The sequence below is a fragment of the Pan troglodytes genome, chromosome 1 (assembly GCF_028858775.2).
Source record: "Pan troglodytes isolate AG18354 chromosome 1, NHGRI_mPanTro3-v2.0_pri, whole genome shotgun sequence".
Classification (NCBI taxonomy): domain Eukaryota; kingdom Metazoa; phylum Chordata; class Mammalia; order Primates; family Hominidae; genus Pan; species Pan troglodytes.
The window spans coordinates 139,370,564-139,383,539 of NC_072398.2; the positions used below are offsets into that span (position 1 = coordinate 139,370,564).

A 12,976-nucleotide genomic window follows, 5' to 3' on the forward strand; every position below is an offset into this window, starting at 1 on the left:
ATTGCCTCCCTCTCCCAACTTTTCTTTAATGAAAAGTTTCAACATGTAGAGATGTTGAAACCATTGTACAGGGAACATTTAGATTCCACAATTAGCATTTTGCAATAGTTGCTTTATCAAATATCTCTCCATCTGTCAATCCATCTTATTTTTTGGGAGGTATTTCAAAGTAAGTTACAAAATGGTAGATCTCACCCCTAAATCTATGACCACTTTTTTATTTTCACAGAAAGTGTTGGCACAGTAGCCCAGGCATTGGGCTGGATGTTCACCGTACAATGCTTGGTCACCCTTTCCCTCTCCTCACCCAGTGGATTCTCTCCCTGGCCACTCAACTCTGTCCCCTTCTCTCCATCTCCACGGGCACCATCATCTCTCTTGCCCTGATTACTGCAAGGCCGGGCACTTCAGGACCCTGCCTCCTGAGAGAGGGAGCCCCAAGGAGGGCCAAGTCTGAAGCTTTGGGTGACTGGGGCAACCTTGAAACAGTTACTTAAGCACATTGAGCTTACTTTGCTTTCTTTAAAATGGGGTTAGTGCTGCTTCCTTGCAATGTGTCAGAAGGATGTGCAGCACCTAGCATTGCATAGTGGGCACTTAATAAATGGGAGCAGTCTCTCTCTCTCTCTCTCTCTCTTTTTTTTTTTGAGACAGAGTTTTGCTCTTGTCGCCCAGGCTGGAGTGCAATGGCGCGATCTTGGCTCACTGCAACCTCTGCCTCCCGGGTTCAAGCGATTCTTCTGCCTCAGCCTCCTGAGTACTAGGATTACAGGTGCACGCCACCAAGCCCAGCTAATTTTTGTATTTTTAGTAGACACGGGGTTTACCATGTTGGCTAGGCTGGTCTTGAACTCCTGACCTCAGGTGATCCACCCGCTTCGGCCTCCCAAAGTGCTGGGATTACCGGCATGAGCCACCACACTGGGCCGAGCAGTGTCTCTTATTACGTTGTATGCTGAACTGTTAAAGATACCATTTCTTATATGACCCTGGGGATGGTGGTAGATAATTCCTGGTTTTTTTTTTTTTTGTCTTTTTGGTGTAAGGATAGTTTAATCATATGTTGTAGCTTTTTTTCTTTTTCAATCTTGGAGGGAAAAAAATTCTATGAGGAACTTCGAAAACCAAATACTACTCTATTGTGTCAGATGGTCAGGAACACACTGTTGAGTGTATTTAAACGTCAAGCCAAGTAAGTCTCTGTATTTTTATTTTTATTTTCTGAGATAGGGTCTCACTCTGTCACCCAGGCTGGAGTACAATAGTGTGATCACGGCTTACTGCAGCCTGGACTTCCCTGGGCTTAGGTGATTCTCCCACCTTTGCCTCCCAAGTAACTGGGACTACAGGTGTGCACCACCACAACTGCTTTTATATATATATATACACACACACACACACACACACACACATATACACATATATACATATATGCATGCATATATGTATATATATGCGTGCGTGTGTGTGTGTGTGTGTGTGTATATATATATATATATACATTTTTTTTTTGGTAGAGATGGGGTTTCATCATATTGCGCAGGTTGCTTTTGTACTCCTGGGCTCAAGCGATCCACCTGCCTTGGCCTTCCAAAGTGTTGGTGTTACAGGCATGAGCCATTGCACCTGGCCTCCAGTGGGTCTCTGTAAAGAGTCGCTGTCCTGGCACTTGATCAGGGTGTGCCCCATGCATTGCTATCTCTTTTCTTTGACCTTGGACTGACTCATATAACCAACCCATGGCTAGAGCTCTAGCCCTTAAAGAGGGTGTTTGCCCTGTTCTGGACTCTGGCAAAACAGAGAGCATAGACTCTAAGACAAGAAGTGCACATCCTCAGCACTGAAGGCTTCCTGGCACTGGTTCCCTCCCTCTTTGGGAGTACCTTATTATTTGATTTGTTTCCATTGAGTTTTTGCCCCTGCCCCAGTGTGGAGGTGAGCAGTATGGTGATTTAAGGAAGATCTTAATGGGTGATGGTGGCATCATGCAGAGGAGGGCAGATCAAATAGATTGCAGGCCTTTTTGCAGATGTGTTTTCAGCCTGTTCAGAGCTTTGCACACATACAAGAATGGAACTGAAAGGCATTTTTATTTGTGCTTAATTTGTGATAATTGTAAATTCATGGCAGGAGGCTCTGCAACCAGTTCAGAAGGGTTTCCCAGTGTGGGTAGCTGTAGCCAGTGTGTGTCCCCAGAATTGAGTAGGAGTAGGATAATTTCTTGAAGCTCTGGGTGTGAAGTATACCAGACATCCCACTGCGGCTGGGAAAGCCGGAGGCCAGGAGGGCGGGATGAGGGCAGCAGAGGGATCACCTGCCCATACGGTTTCCCCGCACCCCGCCAGGGGCTCCAGGGAATTTACAGTCAGTACCCTCTGTTGTTGCTCTCGGGCCATCTTCCTTCACCACCTTATGCTTTCTCAGAAAGCAGCTGGCCACAGTCCAGAGAGTGGCAATGACTATTTGAGAAGGCACATACTTCATTTCAGACCAGATAGCTATTATCAGCCTAGATAATTTCTGTAAGTCCTGAAATAGACTTGGCTCACCAGGCAGGGTGTCTCCTTCTGGGTGCAGACTGGCTGGTTCTGAACTTTGTTTGCAACCCTGGAGAGTACCTTTATTATTTAGAAGTCAGGAAGAACAAACTGGAGTACATTCAGGCCTTTTTCGTGGGTTCTATCTGGGAGGTTGTGGTGTAGTGGGCACTGTATGTTTCAGCCCAGTTTCCTGGGTGATTGAATGGAGACAATAGCACCAAGCTCACAGAAGTGTGTGAGGAGTAAGCATCCAGTTCCTTCTTCCCCTGGGTATGTCTCTATCAATCCAGCCAATGTGAAAGGAGGCTGCAGTGATGTCAGGGCTGTAGCAGCCTATTTCCCTTATTCCCTACAGCCAAATCCAAGTCCCTGGAATGGTGCCCTACTCACTGATCTGAGAGGGGGCAATTTTTTTCTCAATGATTCATTTATACATTTAACAAACGTTTTTTGAGCATCTCATATATGCCAGGCACTGCAGATGAATGCTGAGGATACAAAGATGAGTACCCACAGCCCTCAGAGAGGTCACATTCGACCAATAAAGATGGATGTGTACACCAGTGGCTATCATGTAAATGCAGTAGTGAAGACAGGCAGATGGATTGCGGGAGGGCAGAGAAAGAAAGCCTTCCTCAGCTTGGGATGTTTGTTGTGGGGGCGGAGTGAGAGTGGAAGAGGAATTTGGGTAAAGGAAGCAGGCTTGAATGAGGACATGGAGTTGGGAAACATCCTGGTGTGTCTGGAGACCTTTAAATAAGTTGACGTGGAGTGGGGAGGGATGAGACATAGGAAGGGGCTAGATCAAGAAGGGCCTCCTGTGCTCTGTGGTGGAGCTCAGGCTTTATTTGGTAGGGCAGCTGTTCTGAAGGGACAGGAACTGCCCACAGAGATGCCAACGGCAGGCATTTGCTTTGGGAACACCCGTAACATTGAGTGCCTCTAGGTTAGGTGGACAGTGCCTGTGTGGAAGGTGGCATGCAGAGCTTGAGTCCTCAGACTCCGTTCAGGAAGGTTTGTAATTGTCTAGGGTTGGTAAAGAAGTAGAGATGGAGAGGAGTGGATGGATTTAGGATTTAAGGCTTGACTGATTAGAGGAAGAGGGAATGAAGAAGCAGGAACCAAGTATGACCAGCGTTCTACTTTTTCTATTTGAGGCTCTGCTCAGATCCTACTTCTTTTGGGAGGATTTTTCTGACCTCTGGCCCAAATTTTGCTGTACAGCTTTGGCCCTGATCGCCTCTACATGTTACATCTTGCTCTGTATTGTTCTTAAGTTTGTTTTGCTTTCCCTAATAAAGGGAAGCTCTGAAAAGATAGGATCTGTATCTTATACTTTTGTTAAGTGCAATTTTAGGTATTTAATATTATTTATGTATAGCATTATTGGGACTTTAAGCAATTTATTTTATCTCTGATTTTCTACCAAGAGGGAAGAAGGAATTAAACACAAATGTTAAATGGAAAGTGTCTTCTACCCAGAGGAATGCATTCATGACTTGTGAGTCCAAAAGGGAATTTAAAAAATCAAATACATACCAAATTATCCAAAAGAAGTTTAAGAGATTGGGATTTTAGAAGATAGGCTAGCTTTTTGGCCACTTAGTCTTGGAACAGTTTACCTGGAAAGGCATCTCTGGTGGGTTGGCAGTGGTTTGATCACCCTTGCCCCTTTGGGGCAGAATTAATTGCTGTTTCTGAGTGGCTTGTGTTTGTGATTCCCTTGGCAGGTCCAGAGCCTGGTGCACTGTGTGAACTGTCACCTGTCAGTGCCTCCCATCCTGTCCAGGCCTTGATGGAGAGCTTCACTGTTTTGTCAGGCTGTGCCAGCAGAGGCACAACTGGGCTGCCACAGGAGGTGCATGTCCTGAATCTCCGCACTGCGGACCAGGGGCCTGGCCAACTACAGAGAGAGGTAGGTGCAGGTGTCAGCTCTCAGCCCACTGCCACTGAGTCTGCAGAGATGATTTTCTGGATAGAAGTCCTTTTCTTCTCTTCTGGGGTTCAACAAAAGAAGCTCATGTATGAACATAAGAGAACAGATTTAAAATACCAGATGCTGTCTGGATTGGGCAACTTTAGGATTTCTCTGTCTAGAAATTGGTTGGCTCTCCCCATTTCCTGGCCCTCCGTATTGGAAAAAAACGTTCATAAGAATTTCAACTTTTAGGCCAGGCATGGTGGTGGTGCACACCTGTAATCTCAGCACTTTGAGAGGCCAAGGTGGGAGGATCGCATGAGCTCAGGAGTTCAAGACCAGCCTGGGAAACATAGCAAGACCTCATCTCTACTAAAAATAAAACTAAAAAAAAAAAAAAAATTAGCAGGGTGTGGTGGTTAGCACATGTAGTCCCAGCTACTTGGGAGGCTGAGGCAAGAGGATTGCTTGAGCCTGGGAGATCGAGGCTGGAGTGAGCCATGATTGCCATTGCACTCCAGCCTGGGAGATAGAGCGGAACCCTGTTTCAAAAATAATAATAATAATTTCATCTTTTAAACATGATTGTGAGAAACCAAATAAGGTACCATTTTCTCTGTTGTTGTGAAATGTCTTTCCCATTTCCTCCTGTGTCCTCTCTCTTCTTTCTTTACTTTGTCATATGAACTTATTGCTTCTGCAGGATGAGTGAGGGGAAATGGGAACACTCTGGAATAAAGATGGCTGTACTTTGTACTTGCCTGAAAATCCCTGAGCATAGCTCCTTATCACTATCTAGGCAGCTTCCCAAAGGTGGCGGTGACATTAGCGGAGATGGTGATGATAAAGATATATGCTCATAGTTACTCAGCATTTACTCTGCCAAGCACTGTTCGAAGCACTCATACAGTAACTCCATGAATCCTACAATTATACTCATTTTACAGGTGACAAAACAGGTGCAGAAAACTTATTTGTGCAAGGTCATCATCTTCAGAGAGAAATGGCCTCCTCTTTCCTGTGGCTCAAAAATGGCCTAGATTGTGGGTGAATGGTCATCATTTAAGAGTACAGATTTCCCAACAAGATAACACAGAGTGCTTTCCTTCTGTTTTTAAGCTTCTGTGTGTCAGAAATGTTATCACTCAGGTATTCGCTCTCCAGGGAGAGAGAAACCACAAAAAATCCTGATCATAGTGAAGTATAGGAAAAGTAATGCAGAATGGAATTTATCTTTGAGCTTTCTTCTGGTCAAGAAAGTTAATTTCCAGAGCCACTTGTTTATGTGCCTCAGCCACCCCATCTTTTTGGGGTGGTAGGAAGAGGAGAAGCACGAGATGTTAAGGAAAAGCAAGCTGATTTTAATCTCATGAACGTGTGCAGAGTTGGCTCATTTCAAAGACAGATCATCTAACCTTTCCAGCACCATTGGAAATTATTGTTAATACTCTTGGTTGCTTGCCATTGTTGCTGCAACTCATATTTCAGGTCAGATTTCTTTATCCCAGTAATGTGCCTTTAATTCTGAACTGATGGGGGAGAGTTTGTGGTGAGAGGGAAAGGAGGAGAGGAGGAAATGCAGCTCCTATGAAGCGTTGCTGACTCCAGCAATTCTTTAGCAGCGACAATTACTCATTTTATATATGCTTCTCTCAGAGGAACTCAGAGGGAAAAGAAAGTCCAAGCTGTTACAGAAGCAGCAACAGCAGAAAATTCTTGATGTTAAATTGTGCAGTACTGTTGTTGACTCTGAAAACAAATTCGAGTAAGACTACTGAAACAAAAGAAAAATACCTCAAGGAGTGACAGCAGAGCTCTCCTGCACTTGGTTACTATGTTATTCAAAATGGGATTCATTTTAGGACCTGGCAGTACTGAGGATACATAACATTAGCTGGCATCAGGGACATAGTGTGTTCAGTGAGGAAGAAAAGAAAGAGGGCCTACAAAGGGTAGTCTCAAACTTGTTTAAAAACCTGAACATTATTCTCCTTCGATATTAGTATAGTATATGTATGATTTTGGGCCAGTGATTTGAAGATGCTTCTGAGAATAGACAACAGACGGACCTTTAAGAATTAGATGGTTGTAGTTCAATACTGTTTGAAAACAAGATTTTGGGATAACTGATTTTTGGAGATTCCATCTGGCTCTGCGTTGCTCACATACAGCAGACCTCAGAGTAGTTTGCATATACAAAGTGAGCATAGAGGATAACATCAGAATGAGGGTCAGGACGAGAGAATGAAAGATTGTTTGTGGATGGTAAGATGGGTGTGTATAAGGATTAAATATCGCTCACTCTTTTGACATATGACTGTGGAGAACATTCCCGCAGCTGTGCAAACAGTTTTTAAAAATCATTTGAACCACATGACCCAGCAATTCCACTCTTAGGTATATACCCGAGAGAAGTGAAAACACATGTCCACACAAAGACTTGTCTGTGACTGTTCATGACAGCATTAGTCCAAAAGTGGAAAAACCCAAATGTTCATCTTCTGGTGAATGGGTAAATAAAATGTGGTATATCCATACAATGGAATGTTACTGAGCAATAAAAAGGATGGCATACTGATAGGTGCTACAGCATGGATGAACCTTGAAAATCCACTAAATGAAAGAAGGCAGACACAAAGACCACATATCATATGATTCCATGTATGTGAAATGTTCAGGATACAGAAATTTATAGAGACAAAGTAAATTAGTCATTGCTTAGGGCTAGAGGGGAAAGAAGGAAATGGAGGTTGACTGCTAAACGTTACATGTTTTTTTAAAAAAAGTGGAGGCTGGGCGAGGTGGCTCACACCTGTAATCCCAACACTTTGGGAGGCCGAGGCAGGTGGATCACCTGAGGTCAGGAGTTTGAGACCAGCCTAGCCAACATGGTGAAACCCCTTCTCTACTAAAAATACAAAAATTAGCTGGCATGGTGGCGGGTGCCTGTAGTCGTAGCTACTTGGGAGGCTGAGGCAGGAGAATGACTTGAACCCAGGAGGTGGAGGTTGCAGTGAGCCAAGATTGCGCTGCTGCACTCCAGCCTGAGCAACAGAGTGAGACTCCATCTCAACAAAAAAAAAAAAAAAAAAAAAAAAGGTGGAGGAGATGACAAAAATGTTCTAAAATTTTAATGGTTGCACAATTCTGTGAATATACTAAAAACTGTTGAATTGTAATTTAAGTGGGTGAATTTTATGGTATGGGAATTGTATCTCAATGAAACTATTTAAAAAAACCATTTGACCTGCTGACATGCTAATTAGTCTATAAAGTTTACCTTGGCTCAATTCACTTTTACCAAGATTGCTTACTCCTTCAACTTAAACTCACCTAATGCTTTTTGTTATTTTCAATGGATAACTTGGTTTTTGTAGATATGTCATGATATGGTCTATGCTAAAAATAACAGCTGATCTGTTTTGAGGGTAATAGTAGGAGGGCCAGAGGCAGCCTTTGTGCAGTCTCTACCAAATTTTTTTTTTTTTTTTTTTTTTTGAGACAGAGTCTTGCTGTGTCACCCAGGCTGGAGCACAGTTGTGTGATCTTGGCTCACTGCAACCTCCACCTCCTGGGTTCAAGCAATTCTCATGCCTCAGCCACCTGAGTAGCTGGGATTACAGGCATATGCCATCGTGCCCGGCTAATTTTTTATATTTTTAGTAGAAATGGAGTTTCATCATGTTGGCCAGTCTGGTCTCAAACTCCTGGCCTCAAGTGATCCGTCCGCCTCAGACTCCCAGAGTGCTGGGATTACAGGTGTGAGCCACCTCGCCTGGCCTCTACCAAATATTAAAGGCAAATATTTTTCAAAATGAAATAAGTGCCGTTACTTACAAATTAGCAAAACAATTACCGTGCTGGCTCCAAGCTGTAATTGACTATGACTGAAGACTGGAGTAGTTGGTTTTCATGATGTCATCCTTAAATGTGAGGGAATTACTAAATCAGCCCCATTTCCCCTTGGCTTGTTATTGGTGCAAGATCAGTATCAAGATCTATTATAAATCACCCCATCTCTAATATTTTACTGTTAATAAATTCCTACCTCCCAGGTACCTTAAAGTTCTTCAGCTGGGGAGAGATTTTTAATTTTCCTGTGTAGAGGCGGTGACAGAGCCTACACCCAAAAGTAGTAACTGCAGCAGGTTGACAAGATTTAGGGAGACAGTAACGCTTAAGTTGGATGAACAGTTTTATAGGCCAGCAAAGAATTTGTATCAGAAACACACTTGTTACAACAGTACATAAAAAGCCCTCAGTACCAAAGCAATGTTTTGTCATCGGCCTCCCTGCTGGGTTCTCCTCAGGTCAGAGTAGACCTATTGTATTTTTCATCTGAGAACACACCTCTCATTTGTAATCATTGGTTTCGGAAACCACAGCCTTGGAAGCGAACAGGAAACTGGAAAATGACTTTCTGGCAACAGAGGACAGCAGAAGAGCATAAACAATGCTGAGAGATCAGATTTATCTTTTAGAGCAAGTGAGGACCAGTGTCATGGTTTCCATCCCCATGAAAACCAGCTCCTAGTACCCTCTGACTTTGAAGTAAAATGCAGCTGCCCCCTTCTTTCGGACTCCCGAGTTTAATTGCTCAGGGCGTTTCCTGATTCCTGAGAAGGGTTACAGCACCATCAGAGGCTTGTTTACAGTAACATACTTTCATTAGTTGCTGGAATGGCAACAATTTTGTTTCCTATCATCTAATTTTTACTTGTGACCTGCTTTTATGTGGTGGTGTGTCTTTTCTATTTCCGACCTATCTAATTGCTTGCTTATTATGAAAAGCTGCTGAGGATAAGTCCCTAGTCAGCCATTACATATGTGTAGAAAAGATATGGACATTTAAATTTATGCATTTGTTTTGACATTAAAGGAGCAATGGGCGTGCCAGTGCCTGGCTGTAGGGGTGGAGTGGGGATCGGGAGGCTCCATTACCATGGGAAAGGGGCCAGGTTTAATAACTTCACCCGTCAAAAAGCTCATAACCCTATGAGCTTCTCTGCCTCCTTCCAAAAGAGGATTTGGGATGAGCTTCCAGCAACAGGCATACCAACAATGTAAGCAGAAATACAGAATGAGGACCAAGGGAAAAAGAAGGGTGCAGCTTGTGAGCCATTTGGGTTAATGTGGTTGGTATGATTGTGTTTGAAATTTGGCTCCAGGCTTCTTGGCAGGCACAGACAAATGGGATGTGTGGTTAATCACACATGTGGCTCCAAGTCACTTTTACTTTGTACCTTCTCTGAGGATTGGCATAAAGCTGTCCCTTTTTTGGTTCTTTTTGAGGGCAGGAAAGACCACAGTGGGGAGAAAGAGAAGGAAGTAAACACTGTCAAGTGCTAACTGCTCGACTTGCCTCTTAACAGCTCTCACATCCCCCAAATGACAATACTAGCAGCCGTAGTGGTGAAGACTGCGTGTCTCCTGTGGGCCAGCCACCTGCCAGGCACTTGTTTGGTTCTGCCAGTCTTGTCGTCAGCCTGAAAGGGAGGCTTGGTGGTCACTGTTTTTGCAGAAGAGGATGCTTGGGCTTAGGGAGGTTATACAACCAGATGGTGAGTTGTGGAGCCAGCCCCCGAGTTGTGTCTGTTGGATTCTACAGTGCAAGCTGCAAGCTTTTCCCACACTCCAGATAGTTGTCCTTTCCTTTTAGCTCTTACTTGGTTCTGGGCTACAAAACCTGCTAGTCTGCTTTGTTAGACAGCCAGCAAGTAGGTCTGTTAGTGAGGGTTTGGGTTCTGTGCCTAGGTTTGTAATAACTCTTTCCAGTGCTTGGAGTCCTTTTTGATTCCCTTCCTTGCAGCTTTGGGGCAGTATTAAGTTGGTCTGTGTGTGGCAGTGTCTCTTTTTTTCCCTTTCATGGTTTAGGATTATCACACCACATGTCAGTAATTATAAAATGCAGGGCTGAGCTCAGGAGCCATTGTGCTCTATGTGGCTGCTAATCCCCATGCTAAATGGCACCACCAAGGGGCCTTTTATGTTCTTGTCTGTTTTCATAGTTAAACATTCCCCCCACCCCCAGGCCTTCAGCTGCCTTCACACAAGTAGCTCACCTGTCCTCTGCTTATAATTTACTACGTCTTGTATCCAAACTTGTTTTAACTGTGTGGTAAGAGAGAACTAGCATATTAACTGACTCTTCTTGCTAAGAATGATATGCAAGAGCTTCAGTATTCAGACTTTGCCATCTGATTTGACATCTTTTTGCTTACGTTGAGGAATTTGGCAATTCAAAGATTGACCATTTTGGAGATCTTTATCTACCTACCTACCTATCTATATGTAATCCTTCCCCATTTCCACAATATTAATACACGAACACCTTTTCTCTTTTTCCCCCTCGATTATCGAGATTCAGATAAAACAGTGCTTGGGGAGGAGTGGGTGTGCCTTGCCCAACACCACTAAAAGAACTGATAGAAAATCTCAAGGCTGGGTTTTGGGAGAGTACATATGTGAGAGCAAAAACATTAAACTAGCTACATTCTTTTCTCTATCTGGGGCATTTTTTACCCTGCTGCTATTCATAAATGACTTCCTAATGCAGTCCTGTGCATATGCAGAAAAAACAAAAAACCCAGGGCTATTTATGTTTGAGATACCTTTTATGTGGTATGTACTAAGCAAGTGTCAAAGGAAACCCCTCACACACAGACACTGTATATCAGTGAAATTTGGTTTCTAAACAAATACATTCCGCATATAAGCACTGCCTGGTGTTTGTTTAAAAGGAAGCTGTTCTGGAAATCACCCAGCTTGACAGGGAAGATTACCTCTGAAATGGTCATTTAGTTTTCCACCAGTCCTTAACAGATACTGTCATGCATTGCTTCATGACAGAGACACGTTCAGAGAAATGTGTTGTTAGGGGATTGTGTTGTGCAAACATCATAGTGTAGGTACACAAACCTAGATGGTATGTCCTACTACACACCTCGGCCATATGGCATATATAGCCCATGGCTCCTAGGCTACAAATGTGCACAGCATGTTACTATGCTGAATACTGTAGGCAATTGTAACACAATGGTAAGAATTTGTGTACCTAAACATGCCTAAATGTCAAAAAGGTACAGGAAAATTATGGTACTATAATCTTATGAGACCACCGTTGTATATGTGGTCCCTTGTTGATTGAAACATTGTTATGTGGCCCATGCCTGTACTATTTCTCTCTCTCTCTCTTTTTTCTCTGTCTCTCCCCACCTGCCCATTTCCTCTCTCCTTTCTTCCCTTCCCCATTTATTTGAGTATTACTATAGAAATCATTTCATTACCTACAAAGGCAACTGAATCTGTCTGTCCACATAGGATTGGAGGGCCTGAATGAATAGGACACTCATATTATATAAAAAGAGTTACTCCTTTACTTGAAGACACTCAATGCAATTTAAACAATGACACCCTGCTAGGTCGTGTGAAGGTGCCAGTCCAGGCCTGGAAAGGGGAGCAGGGTTAGGGACAGCAAGGCAAGGCATCTGCTAGCTGTCACAACAGAGGACAATGCAAGTGAGAGTTGGCACTGGTCACACTAGTCAAGGATGATGTCTAACACTTTGGGGCAAGATGTTCAATCTAAAATTCCAGCTAACTCTCCAATAGGAACTCTCCAAAAATGCAGTCTTGGACTTTTAGAAAAAGTGAAAGCAGAAATCAGAGAGGTAATAGCAAACACCAGGGTTTAGGAAACAAACCAGGACACAAGGCTAAGCTAAGAAGTTAAAACGTTCCTACCAAGATGCAGGTTGGTCACGTCACTTAAATCCTGTCATTCGTCACAGTAATATCCAGATGCTGTAAAGTTGCCCCAGGAAAGTACAGCCCCTGCCCCGGCAGAGGGACTGAGCCTGGTTGGACTCGGCCTTTTTAGAATGAGGTAATGCCGATTTATATTCTATGCTGGCTGGACAGATTGTAAAAACCTCTCATTATTGCCTCTTCCCCCAGATAGAGACTGCCTTGACACCCCCTTTTTTTTTCGAGACGAGTCTCACTCTGTCGCCTAGGCTGGAGTGCAGTGGCACGATCTTGGCTCACTGCAACCTCCGCCTCTTGGGTTCAAGAGATTCTCCTGCCTTAGCCTCCTGAGTAGCTGGGACTACAGGCATACGCCACCATGCCCAGCTAATTTTTGTATTTTTAGTAGAGTTTTAGTAGAGATGGGGTTTCACCATGTTGGCCAGGATGGCCTCGATGTCTTGACCTTGTGATCCGTCAGCCTCGGCCTCCCAAAGTGCTGGGATTACAGGCGTGAGCCACCGTGCCCGGCTGACCCCTTTTAAAATTTGTCCAGCAGCAGCATTTTCCAACCAGTATGGTGTTTTGTCTTTATGGAGGTTAGGGTTAGAACCCTGACCCGTACTACTGTTGCCATGGTAACTGCCCTTGGCTTTAAAAAAAAAATTATATAATTTCCTGAAAGTGTTGTTAGACAATGTTTTTACAAGAGCACTCTCTGCATTTAAAAATGTGACATTTTGCTCTTAGAACTTTTGGGAGAGTGTTAAAA

The 12,976-nt window shown here is 43.7% G+C and overlaps 1 protein-coding gene across 7 annotated transcripts in view; it reads left to right on the plus strand.

Moving 5' to 3' along the window:
• TGFBR3 (transforming growth factor beta receptor 3) overlaps window positions 1-12,976 on the plus strand; it is a 205,384-nt gene that overhangs the window by 83,614 nt on the left and 108,794 nt on the right. For all 7 annotated transcript variants that reach the window (XM_016922373.3, XM_513555.9, XM_009425129.5 and 4 more), the window contains exon 3: window positions 4,271-4,455. In XM_016922373.3, coding sequence (XP_016777862.3) covers window positions 4,271-4,455 — 185 coding nt within the window. The remainder of the gene's footprint in view (window positions 1-4,270; window positions 4,456-12,976) is intronic.